The 26,010-nt window shown below is 39.2% G+C and overlaps 1 protein-coding gene across 3 annotated transcripts in view; it reads left to right on the plus strand.

Annotated features, from left to right (window-relative positions):
- LOC122071439 (alpha-N-acetylglucosaminidase) overlaps window positions 1-26,010 on the plus strand; it is a 38,020-nt gene that overhangs the window by 5,768 nt on the left and 6,242 nt on the right. For all 3 annotated transcript variants that reach the window (XM_042635793.1, XM_042635794.1, XM_042635795.1), the window contains exons 5-14: window positions 4,443-4,528; window positions 6,848-6,942; window positions 10,277-10,358; window positions 11,220-11,326; window positions 12,737-12,767; window positions 13,646-13,763; window positions 16,644-16,694; window positions 17,792-17,901; window positions 18,072-18,174; window positions 25,232-25,330. In XM_042635793.1, the coding sequence (XP_042491727.1) occupies window positions 4,443-4,528; window positions 6,848-6,942; window positions 10,277-10,358; window positions 11,220-11,326; window positions 12,737-12,767; window positions 13,646-13,763; window positions 16,644-16,694; window positions 17,792-17,901; window positions 18,072-18,174; window positions 25,232-25,330 (882 nt within the window). The remainder of the gene's footprint in view (window positions 1-4,442; window positions 4,529-6,847; window positions 6,943-10,276; window positions 10,359-11,219; window positions 11,327-12,736; window positions 12,768-13,645; window positions 13,764-16,643; window positions 16,695-17,791; window positions 17,902-18,071; window positions 18,175-25,231; window positions 25,331-26,010) is intronic.

A 26,010-nucleotide genomic window follows, 5' to 3' on the forward strand; every position in this document is an offset into this window, starting at 1 on the left:
CCACCAACAAAGGTGTAATAACCAGTAGTAGACCTGCGGTCATCAGGGGAACCTGCCCAATCCGCATCTATGAAGGCCTCCACCCTAAGGTGATAATGAGGAGAAAAAAGGATGCCACGTCCTGGGGAAGATTTCAAGTACCAGAGAATACGCAACACAACTTCCATGTGAGTCGAGTAGGGATTATGTATGTGCTGACTAACCAAGCTGATGGCAAATGCTATGTCAGGGCGTGTATGAGAGAGATAGATCAACTGCCCCACTAATCTCTGATATCTCCCCTTATCCACAGGATCACCTTTCTTGCTACTTAGGTGACCATTAGCTTTATGGAAACATCCGAACCAAACACGAGGGGATTGCTTCAGCTTGAATACCTTCCCTTGGGTTTTGGAGCAAGTGAACCCAGGAGGAATGTCCATATACACTTCCTCCTCAAGTTCCCCATAAAGGAAGGCATTCTTCACATCTAACTGCAAGAGATCCCAATCTAAGTTGGCGGTACAAGCTAAGATAACACGAATTGTGTTCATCTTAACAATTGGAGCAAAAGTCTCCTGGTAGGCAATCCCATAAGTCTGTGAAGCCTTTGGCAACAAGTCTGGCCTTGTACCGATCCACTGTATCATCAACCTTCTGTTTTACTGTGAAGATTCACTTACACCCAACTGTCTTCTTTTGTGAGGGAAGACACCAGATCCCATGTGTCATTCTTCTTTAGAGCTTGCATCTCTTCAATCAGAGCTGCCTGCCATTGTGAGTCTGCACTCGCTTCCTGCCACAGGTATGAGGAATGGACACAGAGGAAAGAGAAGACACAAAATTATAGTAGGAAGGAGAGAGTGAGTCATATTAAACAATTTTAACAATAGGATGTAAAGTACCAGACCTAATGCCTTTATGAACAACAATAGGCAACTCATGAGACTGATCAACAGAAGGAGAAGGAGAATTATCGGGGTCTAAGGGGACAAGACAAAGCTCGAGAGGAGACGATTGGCATGGTAGGGTAGATGTTGGATGTGTAGTGGTCTAAATCTGCTCTCTACGACTATACATACGTATCTCTGTCCGAGGCGAAGTAGGAGAATTAGGAGTGTCACTCTCCCCCTGAAATGGGATACGAGTAGGGATAACAATTTCAAGAGACGGCAGAGATGGCGGCACATCTTCCACAATGGAAGGAGACTCCCCCTGAAGAGGTGTCGTAGTGCAGAATGACGCAAATTTGTGAAAGATAACATCCATAGTCACAAATCAACTCCGAGTAGGAGGATGAAAACATCGATAGCCTTTCTGAGTAGGAGCATACCCCAGAAAAATGCATTGGAGACCACAAGGATCAAACTTTCAATGATGATGATGATCGCGAGCATAGCAAATGGTACCGAATACCTTAGGAGGAATAGGAAAAGCTGCGGAACCTTGGAGAAGATTCAGAGGGGAGTGGAAGACATGAACCCGAGAAGGCATTCGGTTGATAAGAAAGGCAGTAGTGAGAATTGTGTCGCTCCAGTACTGGGGAGGAACATGCATCTCAAACATAAGAGAGCGTGCTACCTCACAAAGGTGGCAATTCTTCCGCTCAGGAACCCCATTATGAGCCGGAGTATCCACACAACTAGTCTGATGAATCATCCCATGATCGGAAAGGTAAGATTGAAAGGGCCCTTCAAAGTATTCCCAGCCATTGTCGCTTTGAAGGATCTTAATGGTAGCACCGAACTAAGTCTGAACCATGCAGTGAAACTGCTGAAAGCAATAGAAGGTCTCCCCCTTAGTTTGCATCATATAAACCTAAGTAGTCCGAGAATGACAATCAATAAAAGAGACAAACCACCGATAACCATTGCCAGACACATAGTAAGATGGACCCCAAATATTAGAATATATAAATGAAAAAGGAGTGGCACTTTTATTTATAGAAACAAAATAAGTGATTCGAATTTGTTTGGCCAAAACACATGTCTAATGAAAAAACTGAATTGAATTACAATTTTTAATGAAAGGAAAAACTTTAACTAAAGTTCCCAAAGGGGGATGTCCCAATCGACGATGCCGCTGCAGTAACTCATAGATGGGAGGTGACGTAGAAGATGTCTGAAGAGCCTGACCATAGACCAATGCTGAGTCATCATCAAGCAGATGCAAACCATTACATACCCTACTAGAGCCAATTGTTGCCCCTGTCACTAGATCCTGAAAAACATAATGAGACGGGAAAAAAATGACTTTGCAATTAAGACTGAAAGTAAGACTACTAATGGACAAAAGGTTAGTGGGAAAAGAAGGAACATGCAATACAATAGAAAGGGATAAAGAGGGGGTACAACTAACAAAGTTTTTCCCTAGAATAGTGGAATAAGTCCTATAAGCCAATTTGACCTTACGATTACCAGGACAAGTAGTGTACTGTGAAAAAAGAGACAAGTGGCATGTCATATGATCAGAAGCCCCAGAGTCTATAATCCAAGGGGTAGAGAAGGGACAGACATAGTATGACCACAAAAGGAGAAACCTGACCCAGAAGGGGTGGAATGAGCAGAGCTCGCAGTGGCAGGTGTAGGAGAGTCTAGATGTGTTAAAAGGCGCCGAAGGGCAGAAAGCTCCTTAGATGATAGCGAGGCTATTGAGGAGCTAAAAGCAGAGTCAGAGTCAGAGTCAGAGTCAGAGTCAGGGCTCTCAGTATAGTTGGCCTGCCCATAAGTACCGGCACGACCCTTCCCTCACCCTTTTCCAGATGTATCAACAAGATGGCTATGAAGCTTCCAGTAGTGCTTCTTGGCATGACACTCCTTCCCGCAGTAATCACACTTTACTGGAGTCCTGGTAGAGGAGCCCCCAGACTGTGGGGCTGCAGTAAGGGATTGAGTGCCAGAAACAAGTGTAGATCTCTCAGTAGGAGTGGCAACTTGTTGTGGAAACATAGTGGTATGTCGACTGTCCTCAAGTTGGATCACAGCATAGGCTTGATCCAATGTAGGAAAGGGGTCATGACTCAAAACCTGGGATGCAACTGATCAAACTCCACATTTAAACCTGCCAGAAAGTCATAGACCCTGATCTTGTCCTCTCGCTTATGAAACTTGGTGACATCTTCAGGGGTGGAAGGAGTATACTCCTCATAGAAATCCAACTTGGTCCATAGTGTCTGCAACTCATGGTAGTACTGTGATAGAGTGAGCCCTCTTTGCCTTAGATCACGAACCTTTTGGCGAAGCTCAAAGACCTGAGTATCATTCCCTGCCTGGTAATAGATATCTTGGACAGACTTCCAGATCTTCGCAGCGGAGTTAAGGAGGAGATGCCACTCGAAAGCTGTGGCAACATGGAGTTGACAAGGAAGGCCATAACCAGAGAGTTGGCACACTCCCACTTGTCAATCTCAGTACCGGTGGTTGGACGCTTCGTGGTTGCAGTAAGGCATCCGTAATAGCCACGAGACTTGATGGAGATATAGACCGAGCATGACCACATAAGGTAATTTGTGCCATCAAGCTTGATAGCATAAGGAGGAAAGTTAGAAAGAGTTGTGGTGTCTCCACCGGTAGTAGCAGATGAGCTGGTAGACATGGTTGCTACTCAAGGGGGCTGTGCAAATAGAAGAGACACTAGCTAGGGATAGAGAAAGCACCAAAATAACTAGAAAAAACTAGAAAACCCAAAAATCGATAAAGGGTAAAACCTTGAGAAAACGATTTTGGGGATAGCTCTAGAACAGAGACCTCAAACGAAAAAGTGGTCGGTACATACCACTACAAGGATAAAAGGCACCAATTGTAACAAACATCAAGACAATCGGAGCATCGAGCAGGGAAAAAGCATCCTGGCAATGAAAAAACATTCTCAGGGTGAAAACCTTGAAAAAGTGATGAAAAAAAGGTTTTGGTTCTCTTAGATCATTGTAGAAGAGAGTTTGAGAGCCCAGAGGAATGATGGATGGAGGCTAGAAACCCTCTTAGTAGTTTAAGAAGCTCCCACTACGAGAAAGAAGCAGATGAAGAGAGATGGAGGGAAGCGCAGATGAAGGAGGCACTGGGAGAGAGAGAGAGAGAGAGAAATGAGAAAGAGGCAAAGAGATGCAGAAGAGGGAGAGCCCTTAAGGTTTCGGATCCTATGGCTCTGATACCATGTTGAATGGGGTAATGACTTGTGTCTCATATGACACTAGCCCTCTTTATTTATAACAATGGAGAGAAGGTTCTAGAGAATTACAAAGACCATTAAACCCCTTAGGGTCCGTTTGGTAACTGACACTTTCCTTAAAACCCATAAAACCCATTATTACAACACATTGCTATTCTTGATTAATGATTTCTCGGGTTCAAGTTATACAGTCTTTGCATATTTTATTGATATGATGAAAGTTTGTTCCTTGATTAGTATTTTCCTAAACCGAGGATTGCCACTTTTATCTTCTGATTAGTATCTTTTGATGACAGACTTTTAACATTACCAAGGAAGATTTGAATGATTTCTTTGGAGGACCAGCTTTCCTAGCATGGGCTCGCATGGGCAATTTACATGGGTAGGTAAATGTGAACAGTGTTTGACTCAAACTATGTTATTTCCTCTTTTCAGTTAATTCGATATTGATGGGAACATAGTTGTCAAGGCATCGCCCAGGCATCCAGGTGCCTTCTTGGGTCAAGGAGGTAGCACACCTTGTTTGATGTAAGAAAAAAAAAAACCGCCTTGGACACCTTGTGATAGCACACCTTATATAATATCAGTTTTTTAACATTTCACTTGATTTATGTTTATGACTTTGTTTTTTTGATGAATATGCTTGTTATATCCTATGCTATGTTGTTGGTTTTCTCATATTAGCCCATTACCCACATAATTATGTCTTATTGCATTGATATAGCTTCTTTGTTGCATATAAGCATGGTTACATTAAGTTATCGTTGCTTTATTTTACCATACTACATGTCTAGGGCACCTAGGTGCTCCTCCAATGCCTTGGGTTGCCTAATCGCCTTGACAACTATGGATGGGAAGAATTGGCAAAAAATTAATCTGCTATATAGATTCTATAAAGTATAAACTCAGCTCAGTTTTTGTTGTTTTGTCTTGTTTTTTGCTTTTTTAAGTAACTCATCTCAGCTTTAATAAATTGTTTATTGCAATCCAATATCATATCTCTCATCCAGAAAAATCATCCTTTAAGTGAGATCATTTCCAGTTCTTTAGGAGTCAAGAAAGGCCATACCCAGTGCATGAGGCTCCCGACACTGCAGGGTCTCGGGAGGATCATAATGTACACAGCCTTGCCTCCGCTTCAAGGAGAGGCTATTCCAGACTCGAAACTGTGACCTACTGGAGTAACCTCACCGCTACCACTTCCTTAGGAGTCAATAGTAACCATCATAAAGTTATAAAGTAAATGTCCTATGTAATTTATCTGTGGAAACTGAAAACTCAGGAAATTTGTAGAAGGATCAAAGACCCGTAGCATGAGTAAGAATTTACTGGTACTGAATTTGCACCTCTTATGCAGTTTCTCTATCTGTTATTCAAGCCACGAGTATTTGTTTAACATGGATGGCTTTGCAATTTCAGTATGAATATGTCTACTTGAGTCGTGTTTTAGAGTGAATGTGCCTTATTTTGGTTAAAAAATGTCCCAAATATGTCTATTTTGAGTCATGTGCCTTATTTTTGTTAAAAATGTTCATTCCTTCATTAAGCTATTATCATATAAGGAAGTTTACTTCGTCGTCATGCTAATTTGAAATTATGAGACTAAATATGACACTTTCCTTTGTAGGTAAAATCTGAGATGGTAATAATGATTTCTTTCCAAAAGCTGTTTCCATTTTGAAGACCTTATATTCATACAGTGACATAGACAAAGCTTCTCCTTCTCTTCTCACGTAGGGAAATAAAATTTGAAGAGAAATGTTTCCTAAGCTATAAATCATCTTAAAAAATTATAGGAAAATGTGGAATTACTTAATCAGTGAAAGGGAAGTACATGAAATCATAGCTTGCCGACTTGTGAGTCAACTTTGAGATTTGATCGAGTACACTCAACTTGTAGGCACCAGGAGTTTGACACATGGACTCCTACTGCATAAATGCACATGCCTTGGCCGAGTCAACTTCGTGACTTTGGTTTGAGCCTATTGAGTCAAATGAAATGACATTAAATAAAAAACACAATGGCAATCCCTGCTTATGAAGAAACACTAACAACTACACCAATAGATGCCTTTCGGGTTGATTGGCAACATAATAAACTTTAAGAACCCTTTATTTACATGACTCCCATTGTCAACTGCTTGACTCTAGGAGTCCACTTGACTCTTATGGCCCTGACTGGAGTCAAAGTCCAAGTTAGTGAACTATGCATAAAATATGTATCTTGGAACAGTTTAAGATCTGGAGGGGTCCTAGTTGTCTCTTGTAGTTCTTGGGATAAGTAGCACAAAGGAGTTTTCTTTGCAGATTTGAGTTTGTGTTCAGGTAAGCTTGTCTTCTTTTGTTGGTGGATGAAGTCCTTGATATTGCTTTTCGCTTGTTTGGTAGGTTGTGCAGGATTCTTATGGTTTACTTTTAGCTTCTTGATTAGGATGGTGGTTTGTCTGCTAGTGGCTCCCATCCATACTATCATTGGCATCTATCATTCCACGGTTTTGCTTTATTATATTTTTTGCACTAATTGAGTAGGGAAAAGAAAGAAAACCTGCACATGTGCATGTAAAATTAGATATGAGTCAGCATGTTTCACACAGTGGAACACTTTAAATGATTTTTGGGTGTTACATATGGTGTTGAATATTGTGATTACCATCATGGTTTCCTTTGTGAGAGGAAGAGTCTTAGACATTTAATACCACAGGTGGGGTGGACCTCTTCCACAAACTTGGCTGGATCAACAATTGGCTTTACAGAAACAGATTCTATCAAGGATGATTGAATTTGGAATGACTCCTGGTATAATTCGGTTTTGACTTAAAAAAATATTTTTTCTTCTTGCCTTTTTTATTCCTCTATGAATTTGGTACTGGTCATGCTTGTAATCCATTCATAAAAATTTCATTTTAACTCATTAGCAGCAGTGCAGCACTTAAGCTCAGACATAATGTATGTTGATGTGATGCGGAGAGTACGGCATTAGTTTGGATGGTAGGGAGGCATATTCGGCGGAAGAATACGATAGAATAAATTTTTAAATTCTTATTTAAGCTCATACCTGGCATGCCATTGTTCATTTGTGCATTTCCTTCCTTACTTATTTCATGCCTTTTGTATGGTCTCTGTTATGGGGGCCATTCCTTTTGTATTCATAGCTTTATGCATCTCATTCAGATAATTCTACCCCTTTTCATGGTATCAGAGCTTTATGAAATATTTTCTCCTTAAGCCTCACTCCTCCATATATTTCCCTGCTCTTCATGTGTTATTTGCATGGTGACCTTTTTTTTTGTCTTCCTTCATCATATTCAGAGTCCATGGTTCTTGTTTCAGTTGTATCATCCTCGACACCAAACTTTCAGTAATTTGGCCTCTCATATTTATCAAACTTGGTTAAGCAAATTACCTGTAGTGGAAATGCCAGATGGCTCATTGTCCTCAAGGCTTAAGCTCTGTTCAAGTTTGTTGATAGGGGTTCATAGAGAAAATCCATCAGATGAATATTCATTCTTCTACTGTCCAGTATTCATGTTTCCAGCCTAAGTTCTGGTATTGGATCAACTTTTGATCTGTTTGTGGAATGTAATTCTCAGTTGTTAGTTGTTACCGAGTACATGCTGGCCTAAACTGGATATTTTAATAGGGGAAACGAGTCCTGTCCGGGGGGCCGGGGGACCCACCGTCAGCGCCCCCCTCTCTATCTCTCTTTTCCCCTCTGGAATGACCTTTCTGCCCCCTATTAATTGAATCAATAGGTGGCACCCATTGGTTGTTTCCTGCCCGCTTAGCCTCCGCTACCAGACTTGCATGTTTGCATGGCTTTGTCTCAGGTCTGTCTTGCACCTAAAGATTCAACTGCACTCCTTGAAGAGAGGAATGTCTACAGTGGTGTAATATAGTGATCAAGGCAAGTTCTTGGTTGATCAACTTGCAACAGTTGGAAGCCCATTCAGTTGCTTCAAATTCTTATTCCTGGTCCTGTTGTTTTTTGTGGCATCTTGGGACCATAGCCTTGGTAAGAGCACGAGCCAAGTTTTAATTCTCGATACTTTGGTGGCTCTAATCCACATCAGAATATGGAACTTTGAGTAGCACCAGCATTGCTTTCTCTTTCCTGATTAACTTGGATTATATGTCAAACAAATTCCTTCAATCTAAGCCCATGGTGGGTCTATTTAGTCTTCTCTAATCATGTTTTTCATGATGCATGCCAAATATGTGACCGAACTGGTCATATTTCTAATTACAGTACCCTTGCAAGAATTACAATATTGCTCAATACTTTGGTAGGATGCACATGTATCCACAGGATGGCTACTGGCGACTCATCTAATGACTTTGGACAGTAGAGGAATGGCCTGTTGCTCTGAGTACGTGAGTCTGGATCAAGCAATCATAGGCAATGGATTGAGCATGCCAGTCATGGTGTTGATAATGCAGTCTCTGTCTCTGCTGTCCCACTGGTCCACATTTAAATTATGTTTTACATTTCCCAATTGAACTACATGTTAACAGTGATTCCACGGTTCCACCACCTCTTCTCTTGACCCTACTAACGAGACATCTACAATCACCATATAATTACTCGCCTTAAAGTTGGTCTTCATGAATATAAACCTGTTTTGTATCTTCATTGTACCTGCTATCATGTTCCATGATACTTTTGTCTCCCTATTTGATGATGTGGATCCAACCACTTTACAGATAGATCTTAGATGGTATTCAGCTAGTGCCATTGACAGAATTCAATGTAGTGACATCTGGACTTCGGTAACCCTATTACATAGGATATAGTTCATTGCAAATAGGTACCAACTACCCAAGATCAAGCATTACTCTGGTGGAACCATTGATTCTGATTTGTTCTTTGGTTGGTTCACAACTGTGGCTAGATAACTAAGCAAATTTATGTCCTACATGCTTTTTAAGGAATGGAGTTCATATGATTCTACTGCCTAGTTTAACTTTTTTATTCATCCTTGATGACTGATCACACTAGTCAATGGACGAAAGCAATTTACAAGGCTCAATAATTTGTTCTAACTTAGTTCCAACAGTTTAGCTACACATTCTTCAGACTTTTACAATTTCATTTTTCTACTCTAATTTTATTTGTTTCACTTCATCTATTATGATGTTCCTTCTTTTATACGTAATGATATATTCCCATCAGAAAATCTGGGTCCTTAGTCGAGCATTTTTCCCAGCTTTTTTAGACCCAGTTTACAATAAAAGAAATATGGTCATCTTCACTCTCTTTTGTGAATTGAGGTTTATTGCTACATTGTCAACTTCAGTGGTCCTGCAAAGTTATATTGTTGATCTATTAAAGCAATTTTAGATGCTTGATTGCAAGCCTATGTTTACCCCAATCGCTAGTTGAAAGTTGAAACGCCTCTTTACTATGGTGATCTTCTTTCTCCTCCTGCTTCCTATTGTAGCATTGAGAATGCTCAATATTTTACTGTTACTCATCTTGATATTGCCTATGACATCAATCAAGCTTGTCAATTATGCAAAACCCAACCACCACTGATTTCTTGGAAGGCATGTGCATCCTTTGATGTCAAAAAGGACTCTTGGGTAAGGGCTGTAAGGCATCTGTTTTTCTTGCTGAAATAATTACTCTGTCAAATAATTTCTGGTGCTGATTGAGGTGGTAGGCCTAGTTACAGGTGATCAGCTACAGTCTTACAGATTTTACTGTTAACTTCCACCTTGGATCAACTTACAGTCTTACAGACATATTGACAGTCTACCTCTTCATGATCTCCCTCTCTTAGTCCAATTTAAGTATGACAAGTGGCCCACTCAGCTTGTGGGAGATTCATAGTGAATAAAAATTTTTATTCAAGTACTTATTATGTTCTCTGCTCAGGAAAATGTTCTGCCCTTTCTTTATTATTATTATTTAGGGAAACAGAATGCTCCCTGGTCGCGCAGGCCCCTGTGCCAGCACCGGGGCCAATGAGGGGGTGCACATGGGAATCAAAAGGGGGGGGGATGCCATTTTACCCCCTGTGTCTGGGAGCAGGGGCTGTGTGACCAGGGAGTGTTCATTTACCCTATTATTTATTAATTTCACTGTCACTAAAAAAATTCTAATGCCTTGAATGTTTTCCATTTTGTCCAGTGCTTCCATCATTCTCTGGTAATGTACCAGCTACACTGAAGAGGATATTCCCTGCAGCAAATATAACTAGACTTGGGAACTGGTAATTGACCTTATTGTACTTGAGATCAGTACCATATCTGAAGGACTCTGTTGATTACAAGTTGTGACTGTATTCTAGCCATAGTTGTTTGATATATAATGGTATTAATGGTGATACATGTGAGTTACTATTGCAGCATTTCTAGATACCTGTTATCCTTTTTTGTGGTTGCTAGTTCTTATGGGTTGAAATGGGTCAAACGTCTCAAGGGAGAATGAGCTTGAGTTTTGGGCATTAAAATTCCAATCAAGATGGCCTCAAATCTCAATGTATTGACATATAAGAGAACACATGCACTCATATTTCTAGAAGAGGGATGTTCTACATTAACTAATTTTTGGTTAACTGAGCTGATCATTATTCCTTTTCCTTGTTAGAGAAAAGGAGGCCCAACCACCATTTTCCCTATAGTAGATGCAGAATTGGTGGAATGGTGGTTGGGCCTCCTTTTCTCTACAAATAGGAGTTGGAATAAATATTCATTAGGTGGGAAGAGTCATAAATTGTGAAAATGCTTCGTCATGTGATTCTTAGGGGAATTTTGGGTGGAAAAAATAAGAGAATTTTTTAAGACAAGTTAGGGAGAAGCCAATATAATGTTCTTTAATTGGTGATTTCTTATGGATCGTGCAGCCGTCAAAAAGAGTTCTTCTGGGTAAGCAGATCCATATTTCTAGATGATTGGCATGCTCCCATATGGGGACTTAATTTCCTTTATTCTTCCATAATGTATTTCTTTTGGAGCTGTTTTTTGTTTCGTTGAATTCTTTTTAATTATCTTGATGAAGTTTGTTGCTGTTTCCTATCCAAAGAAAGGGCATCATATGTGGAAATAGGATTGCTCATTTTTGTTCTATACAGGAACACTATCAATAGCGATCCTCGCTGGTGCTGTACATTCCTCCTGGATCCTTCTGATCCACTATTTGTCAATCTGGGGGAGGCTTTTATTAGGGAACAGGTTATAGGTATGATGCATATCTTAAAATAATTAATCTTGAAGTTGTCATATGTTTTCAACTTGAAATTTTCGTAGCACTAGAGAGCATGAGTAATTGGCAAGCACACTCCATTTTGTGATCTCAGTAAGGATGGCGAAGGGTCAGGTTCGAAATTAGTATCGCCAATATGAAAGCTTACTCTCTTTGAATATTACGAAATCATAATGGCCCTCCTTGATAGGTGCACGTGGGCCTCCTTATATATATATATATATATATATAGAGTAACTGGGTGGTTTTTGAATAACTCAGTGACTGACCGAACGTACAGTGGTGCAACTATTCCCAGATGATTGATGGCATTGTGACTTCTAACCTGTTACCTTTTGATTTTAGGCAAAGGAGTAACGGTTACTTATTATTAGTTGTCTCATTTTATTCCTTTGAACATTAGCATCTTTCTTTTCTTTTCGTCTGTAAAATTCTTTTAAGAAATATTGTGACATGTATATGCTGTAGTTCTCTTTAGAATTTAATGAAACTTGATATTTCACAATTCTGAGTGCTTTAGCGATGAGGCTCCTTCATGTGATAATGGTGGCATTCAGTCATGTTTCTTGTCTTTGGTTAGTGGAGCTGATGATAGACTACGGTTACACATTATCCTTTCTCATCATTTTTCTAGGACAAGGGAAAACAGAAAATTAGCATTACTACGTTATAATACAACATCAACAGAACAGACCCTCCTATGAACCAACGTTTAGAGCCATAACCCAACCTATTTAAGTACAAATCATCCATTCATCTAGAGCACTGAATGTCAAAAAGGAATATCATTCCCATAATGGAGCCTTGAGTATACTACTCCTTCCTTTTGCCAAATCATTAGCTACCTTGTTACCACTTCTTGGTTTCCATTGAAACAGGAAATCCCTTTGAGCAATAGGGTACTTAATGTGTCTAATATAGTGATTGTAATGTCCAATTAATGAAGTTGACTTACTTTTGAAGGTAAACTAAATTACCTAAATACACCAGATGAACTAAAATTACCCAAATGCTCCTAGCAAGTGAAAATTAAGTGAATACCTGACAAACTAAACTTGCCAAAAATAGCCCAATGATCTGAGTTAATTAAGCTGAAGCCAAGAATCCCTGAGAGACTCTTGGATACTAAATGACAAACAAAACAGCCAGCTCAAGAGACACTGTGACTCAAGCACTTAGTTTTTTCCAGCCCAATTTTGCATTGGCCTGGTCTACTAGGGTGATTGATGTTTCCATGACAGTCCTCTTTATTCATGTCTAGTGGCGCTCATAATTATTTGTCTATCACAGACTTTCTTTGCATAGAATGATCTTTCTGTTAATTTTCTCCTTCTCAATTATCTATTTATTACTTTATGTTTCTCACCTTCTGTTGTTGTATTGCAGAATATGGTGACGTAACTGACATCTACAACTGGTAATCTGTTTCATGGTCTTGGATTTTTTTTTATTTTTATCTTGGCAGTTTTGTTTATAATTTTTATTTTTTATATATATTTCCTTTAGAGCGTATGAAAATGACTTTCCCGTGTGTTTAAATTTCACACTTATTCACCCAAATAAACAGATCACCCTTGCTATTGGTTAGTGGTGACAAACTTTTCCGATTGGTTCTAGGAGAAAATTCATCGAGTCAAATATCTAAGCATGATGTATTTGGTGAACTCAAAATTTTGAAGCTGCCATTAGTAAGTTTGATCAGATGAGTGAATGGATCATAAACTTTTTAGAGAGTAACCAATTGAAATTCTGACCCCATTTAGTTGGGATAAGGCTGAGTTCAGTTGAGTTGATTACCAATTGCAAAAACCTTCTTGAACACCATTTTCTGTAAAAAACTACCTTAAATATGCCAAAAAAAATTTCCTTGTTCTTCAAGCAATCTTTTATATATTAGTCATTCATTTCTGATATAATTTTAGAGGAATGTGAATTTTCTCAATTCAGCCTGAAACCATCATTGATGCACTTCAAGTGTTATAGTTTCACTGTTTCAGTCTCAAGCTTCAGCATCTTAATTTATGATTATGGTCATTTTGGATATTTCTTTTAATGTACTGTTTATCTTTAATATCTTAAAGTGTATCTACACTGGATCTAGCGTAGCAATGCTTTCTCACGTTCTGTCAGAAATAACTTCTAATTTCTTGCAGAATAGATTACAGGATTTTTTTCTCTGTGATAATCTCTATGTCTGTCTGCTTGGCTCTGCCATTCTTATTTGGAGTTTTATATCATAATTGTTTACCTGGGTCCTGGACTGATAACCCACCTGTCATCATGTTCAAAATGTAGTGACACATTCAATGAAAACTCACCACCTACAGACAATCCAGCATACATCTCATTGCTTGGAGCTGCTGTTTTTAAGGCAATGTCTAAAGGTGATAAGGATGCTGTGTGGCTAATGCAAGTATGTTTCTCACTCTTATTTCCCTTATGATATGCATTAATAAATCCTCATATTTGACATTTAAAACCATCTGGAGACTTAGAGTTTTTTTTTTTTTAAATGTAATATTTATTCATGAGAAGTGTATACAATTTTGATTGTTTTTTCATAGTTAACATGGTTTGTACTCGATCATGATTAGGTAGGGATCTAAGGTCCCAAAAGAACTTTAAGAGTCCTTTTTTATTTTATTGGTGACGCGATTTTATTTGAGAATATGAGAGATAAAGACAATTATAATAAGCCCTCCCAAAGCAGGGCACAACCAAACACTAAGATGGAAAGACTATCCCGAGTGGGAGGTTGAATCTGTGGCTATACATATCAGGTCTGCTCACTCTAAAGCTGAAAAGAGTTTCTGGAGATTGGAGAATTCAGGCAAATTTTCAGTAAAGTCACCGTAATAATATCAGAACTTAAGAAACCATAATATGAGAAAGGAGAGGAAGAAGATGGGAGAAGTCGAGAGGTAGGAGAGAAAGCTGTGCGATAGAGAGAATAATTCCTATAGACCAGCCAATCAAAAACTACAACAAACTCAGCCTTATCCCAACTTAATGGGGTCGGCTACATGGATCTGTAACAAAAAAAAAAAAAAAAATCCGAACAGAATTGTGGAAGGAAGAGATGAAAAGATGAGAGATGAGAGATGAGGTGAGAAAGATGAAAGTAGATATATGAGAGTAAGAAGAAAGAGGCACATCCATACAAATCAGGACAATCTCACTTAAATGGGGTCGGCTAATTGGATCCTAGCCCTCCAATAGGCTTTGTCCAAGGTCATACTAGGGACAAGACCAAGACTATGCATGCCATTCCTCCACTTCGCCTATGGTCATTTTAGGCCTGCCCTTGGCTCTTTCAGCTCATTCCATTTGAATCAGGTCTCTCCTCCTTACTGGGGCATCCTCAGGCCACCTTTGAAGTTTGAACATGGCCATACCACCTCAAGAGTTTCACGAAACTTGTCGTTGATTTGGGAAACTCCTAAATTAGCTATAATATGTTCATTCCTTACCTTATATTTCTTAATTTTGTCACACATCCATCTTAACATCCTCATCTACACATAGCTTCTCTATATGATACTTCTTAACTACTCAACATTTTGCCCCATACATCATTGCTGGTCTCACAACAGTCCTATAGAATTTTCCTTTAAGCTTTAAAGGGATATGCCGGTCACACAACACTCTGGACGTTCCTCTCCATTTCATCCATCCCACTTTAATTCTTTGTGAAACATTATCCTCTATGTCACCTTCTTTATTTATGGTTGACCCCCAGATATCTAAAATAGTCACTTTACAAAATCTCTCCTCAATTTTCACCATTTCATTATCTATTAGAGTGGCCAAAATTACACATCATATACTCCGTCTTTGATCTACTAATCTTAAAACCTCTTGTTTCCAAGGTTGATTTCCATAGCTCCAAATTCGTGACTTAGCTTTAATCCCTGCTTTAGTCTCATCTACTAAAATGATGTCACTGGTGAAGAGCATACACCATGGGACCTCATCTAGAATGCTCTTGGTTGATTCATCTATGATTAGTTATTTATATTAATTTGAACAGATTACATAATGGAATAGAACTCTTATTAGCTAAGCTTAAGTCTAATCACAATAGAAACCTATAGTCCAATTACAATAGGAAAGGTAAGAAAGAATAAGAAAATAAATTATTTATACAAAGACATAATCCCATGATACAAACTACAGAGGTCCATGATACCTATGGACCTTCATTCGAGACACACTCTCTAACAGTCCCCCTCAAGCTGGAGTATCAGCTTGGAACAACTGCCACAAGCACAGGTTGAAACAACGTCTATGTAAACATATCACCAAGTTGATTGCCAGAGTTGACAAATGGAGTTGAAATAAGCTTTTGCTTCGGGAGAGAAATGAAGAGGATGAGAGGAAGATAAAAGGTGGAAGAAGAAGAAGGACGAAAGTAGAGTGCGTGGAATGCTTGGGGAGAGAAATGATTTCTCTCACCTATATTTACTAACTTGTCAATCATATGTAGAATCACATCAATGCTCCCCACCCTTACACTAACATAAAAGCACCTAGAGAGAGCAATCCAGTGCACAAGGCTCCCACTACTACAGGGTCTGGGAGGGGCAAGTGTACGTAGCCTTCCCCCCTACTTCGTAGAAGAGGCTGTTTCCATGTTTTGAACCTGTGACCAACATGTTGCATTAGTGCAATTTAACCGTTGTGCCACTCGCGCACTATAAAAGCACCTAGAGAGGTAGAAGAGAAAAAAAAAATAAAAATCTTATAACAAAGTATAGTCAAGTACCCATAATACCCTTAGTACATGAACTCTAACCCACCGCCCCCCACGGCCCCACCCCCCCAAAAGAAAAAAAAAAAAAAAAAAAAGATATCATGGTTAAGTGTTTGAGTGGATTTCTAGGGAATTGGCTCTTTTGGTCTGTTGGGGGTATATATTTTACTCTTTAAATCCTAATGAGGTTACATCCAATATAATGCAACTGGGAGGTTAGCTATGATTTGTTGAAGCCACTTACTGAAATATGTGTGAGGGCATATTCTTCTTATGATGATCGTTGTTGCTCTCATCACAAATTTGATGATGTCCAATATGGGGCAACCTCCATTTTGCAATTATATCACTCTTTTCTGAAAAACACTCCACAGAAAACATGCATGATGAAATGGTCACGATATGCATTTTGAGGAACTGCATGTATCTGGCATTAGTCACGTAAATAAGAGCTTAGTTTTTATTATTGCATTGTGCAGAGTGATAGTTCCTTTATGGTACAAAAAATTGTTGCCTCATGATTGTTTTCACACTACACAGGGATGGTTGTTCTCATCAGATTCTGCATTCTGGAGACCACCACAAATGAGAGTATGTGGTTATCTAATTACATGTACCAAATAAAATTCTTAGCTTTGCAAGCTCTTTAACTAGTGTAGAACTGTAGATACTTGTGTGTGCTGAAGTATATTTGTGTTGATTAGGAGTTTCTTTTATTTTTAGTATTTGCTTAACCAGAACTCCATCTTGAAGACTTGAACAGGTCTATCTCATTTCGTGACTTAAAATAACAAAGTCTTCAGAAAAGCGTACTAAATGTCCATGGGAAGCAATGGAAAATTCTTTTTCATTGGCAGATGATAATGGTTCAATTTGTTGGGAATGTTTCTTATGATTTAAAAAAAAAAATGTTTTCATAATTTACTTATTCCTTAAATTAACGATTCTTCAGATAGCATCCTGATCTTGGTCTCCAATAACAGCAACACTAGATGGCATTTCCAGACGCCAAGAGTACCATAAATTAACAGTGTTAAGTTACCGCAGGGTATTTCTGTACTTGGGACTTGGGTGTATTTTTTTTTTTTTTGCCTTAGGGCTTGTATATTTCCTCCCCCTTCTTTTGGTAATGAATTTCTTATCCACCAAAAAAAAAAAAAGTTATATATATATATATATATAATTGAGGCCTCATTGTTTGTTATTCTGACTAAACCATGAGCCAGTTTTCTTCTCTTGGCTTGCGGCTCTCTTTTCCTCTTCTCTTCTTGTGCTAACATTGGTTTCCTGTATTTGATATTGCTTCAAAGAGTAACTAGACTTCTGAGATGTTGGGTTGTTGAGATTACACCTCATGCATGTAGTGTTCGAAGTTGAAAAATGTTGATGATGTGGTGGAAAACAAATATGTAGTCTACGACCGCTTATCCTGAAAACCCAAGCTATTAAGGGCGACAAGTCTACAACAATTTATATTAACACAAAACAATGAAAGCTAAATCTTTCTTTGACTTGCACCTACAAAGATATTTGAAGTTCTGTACGAATGGCTTCCTTAGAACTGGCATTGGATTTGGCTAGAATTATATATATATATATATATAATTTTTATCTTCATACAACTTGATAGTCTTGGTTTTCTTGTTTTCATTTATTGCTTAGTTATTGACTTACTCTGGATCTGACAGGCGCTTCTGCATTCTGTGCCATTTGGAAAGATGATAGTTCTTGATCTTTTTGCTGATGTCAAACCCATATGGGAAAATTCCTCACAATTTTATGGCACTCCTTATGTCTGGTAGTACACAATTTTCTCTTTATCCACAGTTATATTACAAGCATTGCATTTTTAGGATATCACTCTATTCTTTTTGCTCCTTTGCCTTCCTTTCAAACCTATGGTATAGTCTGGGCATTACTATGCATAATTGCAATGTGTTTCTTACATAATTTTTACATACAAGTCAGGTGTATGTTGCACAACTTTGGAGGGAATATTGAAATGTATGGTCGACTGGATGCAATTTCATCTGGTCCAGTTGATGCTCGTCTCAGCCAAAATTCAACTATGGTATGTATCTTGTGCATTTTCTTGGAGTCTGTAAGATCAAAGAATCTATAGTATGTTTTGTGTAAACTGCAGCATCAGTTAAAATTGTAGTTACAATCTCTAATTTTTTTTGTTCCCAATTACTATGGGAGAGCTTAAAATGTATCATCGATCATGTGATTCATGTCTAAGGAAGAATGGGGTACAGCTTCTTTGTCATTCAGACCATTAGAGCATATGCCATGCTAACTCCAAAAGACTTTTCTTCTGCAATTCAATTCTCAAAACATCAACTATTCATAAGATTGTGTTACGCTTATGTGTGGGTTATTTCTTCCGTGAAATATTCATCTACATATGTGTAGAAGCAAATCATGTTCTAAATTTCCATCAAAATTTGGGAGATATTGTGAAACATTTCTCTTTCCTTCAAGTTCGAAGTTGAAATGAGAGGAATAAGGGAACACTACTATGCTTCCACCAAAACTGACGAAATATTTTGTTGAAAGATCAGAAATTTATTCGAAATGTTGAAATGGTTCTAAATAGGCGAAATTGGGAAATTTGACCGAACACCTATTTGAGCCCTAATATCTCAGAAAAATGTGGATTTCTGCAATATTTGTAACATTAAGAACAAGATTTGCACCAGATTAGGGGAGATTTGATGTGATTCTGGGACTTTTGTTCAATGAAAGAATTAAGGACTAAAACTAAGTAGGGAAAGCATGGAATATCATCATAGTATAATGAACGGAAAGTATGGAATATCATCATTGTTAAATGAGGTATGGTTTTACTCCTCCCCTGCCCCTTTTGGAAAGTAACAGAGTTTTCCCCATTTAATTACCTTGTGTGTACACTCAGCCAGTGGGCGAACATGCCGGGCTCCGGCTCTGCGCACCTGCTGACACATTTGGAAGCACTTTGATGTGTGAACCGCGAGAACCAAGCAAGTCCTTCCATGCATGGCACGCCCCTGAGCGCTAGCTGATCTACGACCACCGTTGTGCGTTAGCACGTGCAGTAGTTTGATTATGTCACATTACCAGAATCGGAATGTCCTGAATCATGAAAAAAGAAAGAAGGTTAATTACCGGGGTCCAATGGGAATTGTAATGTTACTTAGCTTGAGCAGGAAGCCATAAGGAAGATGGGAAGCTTTTATCTGGTGCAAAATCATCACCTGTTTCCCTATTTCTTCGATAATATAGTTGGCTATCTCTGTGGCATTGATTGTACAAGTTCGTGAAGAGGGCTGGACGAGTAGAATGAAGGAAAGAGGCTCGATCGACAAAAAAGAGAAATAGATTATTAACGTGTCACTATGATGAAATGCAGCATATTTTATCATAATCATAAATGTAACTAACTATTCTGTTTTCTCATAAAATGATTCATTTACTTTTGAACTCTTTAAAATAAAGCATTCATTTCTTTGGATGATAGGCATTGTATATGGTTGGATGGTATGAATCATAGTTGTTAAGGGGGTCACCTAGGAATCCAGGTCCCTCCAATGCTTGGGTTACCCAGTCTCCTTGACAACTAAGTATGGATTGTATATGGCTGTATTGCTTTATTAATATAGTGTGGTATACATCTCATACTTGTGAAAAATTGCCTATATTGGTTAAAACCTATGTGAGAAACTGTGCACTTGGATTTCAAAACCAAACCATTGTGCACCGGAATACCCCTAATTTTTTGGTAAATATGTTTTGTTACAATATTAAATCCTTATAACCAAAAGCAGAAACCAGAAAAGAAAAGAAGAAGAAGAAGAGAGAAGAGAAAGAGAAGAATGAGAAACCGCAAACAGTACCAATGTGGAGCACAGCCTGCGATCAGTCCAGAATAGTTCTGATCGCAGGATATTATGATATATATATAACATAAAGAATAAATCCCAAATTACAATATTGTCCCTCTCATAAGAAGAAAAACCCTAAACCACAAGGAAGAGCCCGATACCGGGCTCAAGGATTAGCACTAATCCCTTATCGGGATTAGCGTCAGTCTTAACACTCCTCCTTCAGCTGGAGCATACACATCACCCATGTTCAGCTTGGTACAGCCATTGCGAAAATTAGGGGCAAACAAGGACTTAGTGAACATGTCGGCTAACTGATTCGTTGAACAAACAGAGTCTCAATCAGCTTCTTTAGAACAACATCACAAACAAAATGGCAGTTCACTTCTATGTGTTTGGTCCTCTCATGGAAGACCGGGTTACTAGCAACGTAAACTGCAGCTTGGTTGTCACAATACATCTTCATTGGCTTGTTCATTGGAAACCCCAACTCCAAGAGTAACGACCGCAGCCACATCAACTCAGCAATAGTATGAGCTATAGCTCTATACTCTGCTTCTGCACTAGACCATAGTAGTCTGCTTCTTGCTACGCCACGTAATAAGATTGCCTCCAACAAATGTGTAGTATCCAGTAGTAGATTGTCGATCACGTGCAGAGCCAGCCCAATCAGTATCAGAATACCCCACTATATCCATATGCTGATTAGGACAATAAATCAACCCTTTTCCAGGGGCACCTTTTAGATAGCGAAGAACACGAACAACAACATCCCAATGTGATTTCTGAGGAGACTGCATGAACTAACTAAGAACTCCAACAACATAGAAAATGTCAAGACGAGTCACAGTGAGATAAATCAACCTGCCAATCAGCTCCTATACTGATACACATCTTGGAGGGGGTCACCATCATCCACACCAAACTTTTGGTGAGGGTCCATAGGAATATCAACGGGTTGGATGTAAGCATCCCAGTATCAGATAGAAGATCCACCACATACTTCCTTTGAGACAGTCTGATCCATTTCTTACAGCAGATTTCCTCAATCCCAAGGAAATAATGAAGTTGGCCTAGATCCTTTGTTTGAAAATGGTGTTGGAGATGATCTTTTACTTCAGAGATCCCTGCCTCATCATTACCAGTCAGAATAATATCATCAACATATACTACCAACACAACCAGCTTATCACCTCTACGACAAACAAACACAGATGATCAGAATAACACTGAGAAAACCCACAAGTAACTATGGCAGCACTAAACTTGTCAAACCATGCCCGAGGAGACTGTTTAAGCCCATAGACCTGTACTCTCCCCTTGAGCAACATACTTGGGAGGTTGCTCCATATATACTTCTTGTAGATCACCATACAAGAAGGCATTCTTGATGTCCAACTGAAATAAGGGTCAATCAAAGTTGACAATAAGAGAAATAAGTAGAACAGAATTCAGTCTAGCAACTGGGGAGGTCTCAAAGTAATCAACACCATAAGTCCGAGTATACCCCTTAGCAACCAGACGGGCCTTCAACCGCTCAACAGAGCCATCAGAATGATACTTAACAGTGTACACCCAGCGACACTTTACCAGATCCTTATCAGGAGGTAAATCTACTAGACTCTAGGTACCACGACTCAAGAGAGCATCCATTTCTACGTCCATGGCAGCCTTCTGTCCAGGGATACGTAGGGCCTTAATATGGGTACGGGGAATAGGGTTAGTGGAAAGAGATAGGGCAAGACCATGGATGGGAGAGGGAAGATGAGATAAAGACACAAAGTTATCAATAGGGTACACAACCATAGATTTTTGGGTGCAAGAACGTATACCTTTCTTGTGCGCAATTGGTAAGTCATCAGACGGAGGAGGAAGAGGAGCTTCACCAGAGGAAGGCGGCAGTGGAAGTAGTGAAGCATCTAGAGGAATCACCTCACCACGTGGCTGTCCCATCTTCCTACGCTGATAAACCTGTAGAGGAGGGGAGCCACTGGTATTAGGAGCATCAGGGAAGGGTATAAGTGAGGGTATGGGTGGAGGAGATGGAGAAGACCACTCTATACTAGACGAGGGCACTGGAGGAGGGTAGAATGACGTACCTTCAAAGAAAGTCACATCGGCACTGACAAAGTTCCTGTGTGTAGTAGGGTCATAGCACTTTTACCATTTCTGAGTACGAGAATAACCCAAAAAAATACATTTAGTAGATCTAGGAGACAACTTATCAACTTGTATGTGCAAATTATGAACAAAACACACCCAAAAACATGATGAAGAACGGGAAAACTTGGTAAATTAGGAAACATAATAGAGAAGGGAGATTTATCGGACAAAACAGATGATGGCATGCGGTTAATCAAAAGACATGCAGTTAAGACTCCATTACACAAAAAATGCTTAGGAACATGCATATGCAACATCATGGCTCAGGCAACCTCAAGGAGGTGCCGATTCTTGCTCTCTGCTACTCCATTTTGCCGTGGAGTATAGGCACAACTAGTTTGGTGGACCATCCCATTATTATCACAAAAATCAGAAATGTCAGTTTGAGCATATTCTAAAGCATTATCAGAACGAAATATTTTAATAGAAATGCCAAACTGAGTCTTTATTTCATTATGGAATTTTTTGAATACATGTAAAAAATCAGACATGTCCTTTAACATGTAAAGCCATGTAAGGCGAGAATGATCATCCACAAATGTCACAAAATACCGAAACCCAAATCTATTACTGACTCTACAAGGACCCCATACATCAGAGTGGACTAAAGAAAATAAAGACGGACTACGAGACACAGAGCGAGAGGGGAATGACACATGATGATGTTTCCCCAACTCACAAGTCTCACACTCTAACCTAGGAGCAGACTTAAAGCTAGGAAATAAAAGCTGTAACCTAGAAAGCGACAAATGACCTAAACGACACTCCAACAGCCGTAGCAGCAGCGGAAGAGGTAGGACAGCCACTGTTGAGGTAATATAATCCATTCTTTTCATGACCTCCACCAATCGTCTTCCTCGTGTGAAGATCCTGAAAGACACAGTAAGAAGGAAAGAATGTCACTGAGCATTAATGGAAATTGACTCACAGAGAGAAGAATTAATGGAAATTGAGGAACATGTAAGATAGAGGATAAGTTTATGGATGGGGTAGGTGAAATAGAACCATGACCGAGAACTGGTGTTGAGGCACCATTAATAAGGATCACAGAGTTAGAACTAGAACTAGTAGAAAAGTTCTGAAAAAGTGATGACTTACAGGTCATATGGGCAGAAGCACCTGAATCAATGATCCAGGGGGTAGATGTAGTAGTAAGAAGGATTGAGGTACCTGTGTGGGCTAGGGTAGCAGCGGATGTGGATGCACCATTATATGTATTAGAGGATGCCTCAAGAGTGTGCAAACGCTGGAACTGATTGATGTCATCGCACAGACCGGTAGCTGAATCTCCTAAAGAGGGTGTTGGTTTAGTGTCAACTGGAGCCATTGTGTCCGTACCATCATCTGACATTGTATGATTAGCCAACTGTATTGCCCACTCTGGTTTGCCATGCTTTGCCCAACAAGTCTTCACAGTATGGTTGGGCTTTCCCCAAAAAGTACAGTGGCGAGCTGTACGCTCAAAGGGCTGTCCACCAGATCCTTGACCAGCCGACCCACGACCTCCCCCACGATCGCGACCACGTCCATGGTTGGCATGGAAGGCAGAATTGTCTTTGGAAGACTGATTAGGTTTTGTGGAAGAGGTAATTCGCTGCAGTCGTGAGTAGGTATCATTCAGAGTAGGCACAATATCCCCTACAAGTAAGTGACCCTTCACTGCCTTCAGGTCATTGTTCAGACCAGCCAAGAATTTGGAGACGAAGAACTCGTTACGCTGAGCTTTCAATTTTTCAATGTTAATGGTCAAGGGTTGGAAGACATTGAGTTCTTCAACCATACCCTTGAAAGTACTGTAGTATTCTACAAGTGGCTTGTCTGACTAGTGAAACAAAAACAGTTTTTCATAGATATCATAGATACGGGTCATGTTCTTCTCCTGAGAGTAGGTCTCCTTCAAGTCATTCCACACTCCCTTGGCAGTAGAATGAAACATAACATTGACAGCGACATCGGGTTCCATACTGTTCCATACCAATCAGATCTGAAAAACCAGCAGCAGTGAGCAATCGGACACCACAATTCTCAAAAAAAAAAAAAAAAAAAAAAAAAAAAAATCAACCGATAGGGGCAGCAGTTAGGGTCGAGTCAGCCTTGGTAGGAGACCAAAAATTCTGCAAGAAAGGCTAGTCGGATGGGTAAAAAAAAAAAGCACAGCAGGCAGCAGCTGCTTTCAGCAGCAAGTATAAACAAAATCCAAAGTAGTAGTAGCAGCCATCGATAGTGAAGAACAAACCCAGCGGCTTTAAGAATAACAAGAAACCAGCATCAAAAACCGATAGCAGTAGTATAGAAGTTGATTTACATGTACTGTAGATCACTTCATGATGATTAGGGCATAGTAATTGCAGCAAAAAAGGCAGCTGCACACCAAAGAGTATTAGCGCTTGGTCGAAATCAGCAGCAATAGGTTTTGTTTTGACCAATCGATTTGATTAGACCTGCTCTGATACCATGTTACAATATTAAATCCTTATAACCAAAACCAGAAACCAGAAAAGAAAAGAAGAAGAAGAAGAGAGAAGAGAAAGAGAAGAAGGAGAAACCGCAAACAGTCCCAATGTGGAGCACAGCCTGCATCAGTCCAGAATAGTTCTGATCGCAGGATATTATGATATATATAAAACATAAAGAATAAATCCCAAATTACAGTACTGTCCCTCTCATAAGAAGACAAACCCTAAACCACAAGGAAGAGCCCGATAGGACCAATATGCCCCTATCGGGCTCAAGGATTAGCGCTAATCCCTTATCGGGATTAGCATTAGTCTTAACATGTTTAAATAAGCATCCGTAAAGTATCATTGAAAAATTTGTAGATTTTTCCAGCTTTCCGCCATTTCCATGTTTTCTATCAAATTGGCCCATGATTTCCCCTGATTTTGAGGAAATATTCCCTTGTTTATATTTTTTTGCATATTTATTGATTTTATTTTATTGTTTATCTATACCATAAGGTAAACTTTCATTGACCAGTTGCATTGAAATTAAGTTGGAAGAGCTCCTGATATACACATTTCTTTCTGCTTATCAATTTCTTCCCCAATTTCAGAAAATATTCTCAACTTCTTAGAGATCTCATCATCCATGTTCTTCATATAGGTTGGGGTTGGCATGTGCATGGAAGGAATAGAACAAAATCCAGTTGTATATGAGCTTATGTCTGAAATGGCATTTCGAAGTGAAAAAGTGGAGCTTGAGGTATTAAAACTTCTCCATTGTGAAATAAGTTTCACATGCTTGTAGGATTATCTATCTCTATTTCTTCCTTTTCTGTCAAGCTAGGAACTTTCTCTGCCTCCTTCTTACCACTATGTTTGAAGGATCAACCATTTTACTAGATGTATTACTCTCTTATGTTGTTCATGCCTAATTATGTATTGATGAGAAGCAATATTTTTCTCAGACAATTTTTTGTTATGTTTTTTAATGTCCTGCACCATATAGCAATATTAGTTCATATACTTAAGGAATGTTTGAGGGGAACCCTGATTATTATTTTCTCTCTTCTTCATTCCTTTATCTCATTTGTGAGAACTTCAGTTGTTTATCCTCTGCGAACTTTGTTGGATGGCATCCCTCCCTTCTCTGAACAAACCAAAGGAGTCCAAACATCCTAATGAAGCTCTAAGTTGCTGATCTTCCTGGTTCCAAATATAAGAATAGAGAATATTTAAGGCTGCCATTTCAGAGGGAAAATATAAAAAAGAGGCCTGCACTTAATTTACTTGTATCTAAAAAGTCTCTGAAGCCCCAATACAATGAAACAAAGGACTGAAACTCCAAATGCCCCAAGTTGTACCTGAGAAATGGCCGATATGCATTAATGGAGAAAAGGAACACGTTTATTGTTACCCTCCCATTCCACCTTGATAATTGGT

This window comes from Macadamia integrifolia, unplaced genomic scaffold (genome assembly GCF_013358625.1).
Source record: "Macadamia integrifolia cultivar HAES 741 unplaced genomic scaffold, SCU_Mint_v3 scaffold_227A, whole genome shotgun sequence".
NCBI classification, from domain to species: domain Eukaryota; kingdom Viridiplantae; phylum Streptophyta; class Magnoliopsida; order Proteales; family Proteaceae; genus Macadamia; species Macadamia integrifolia.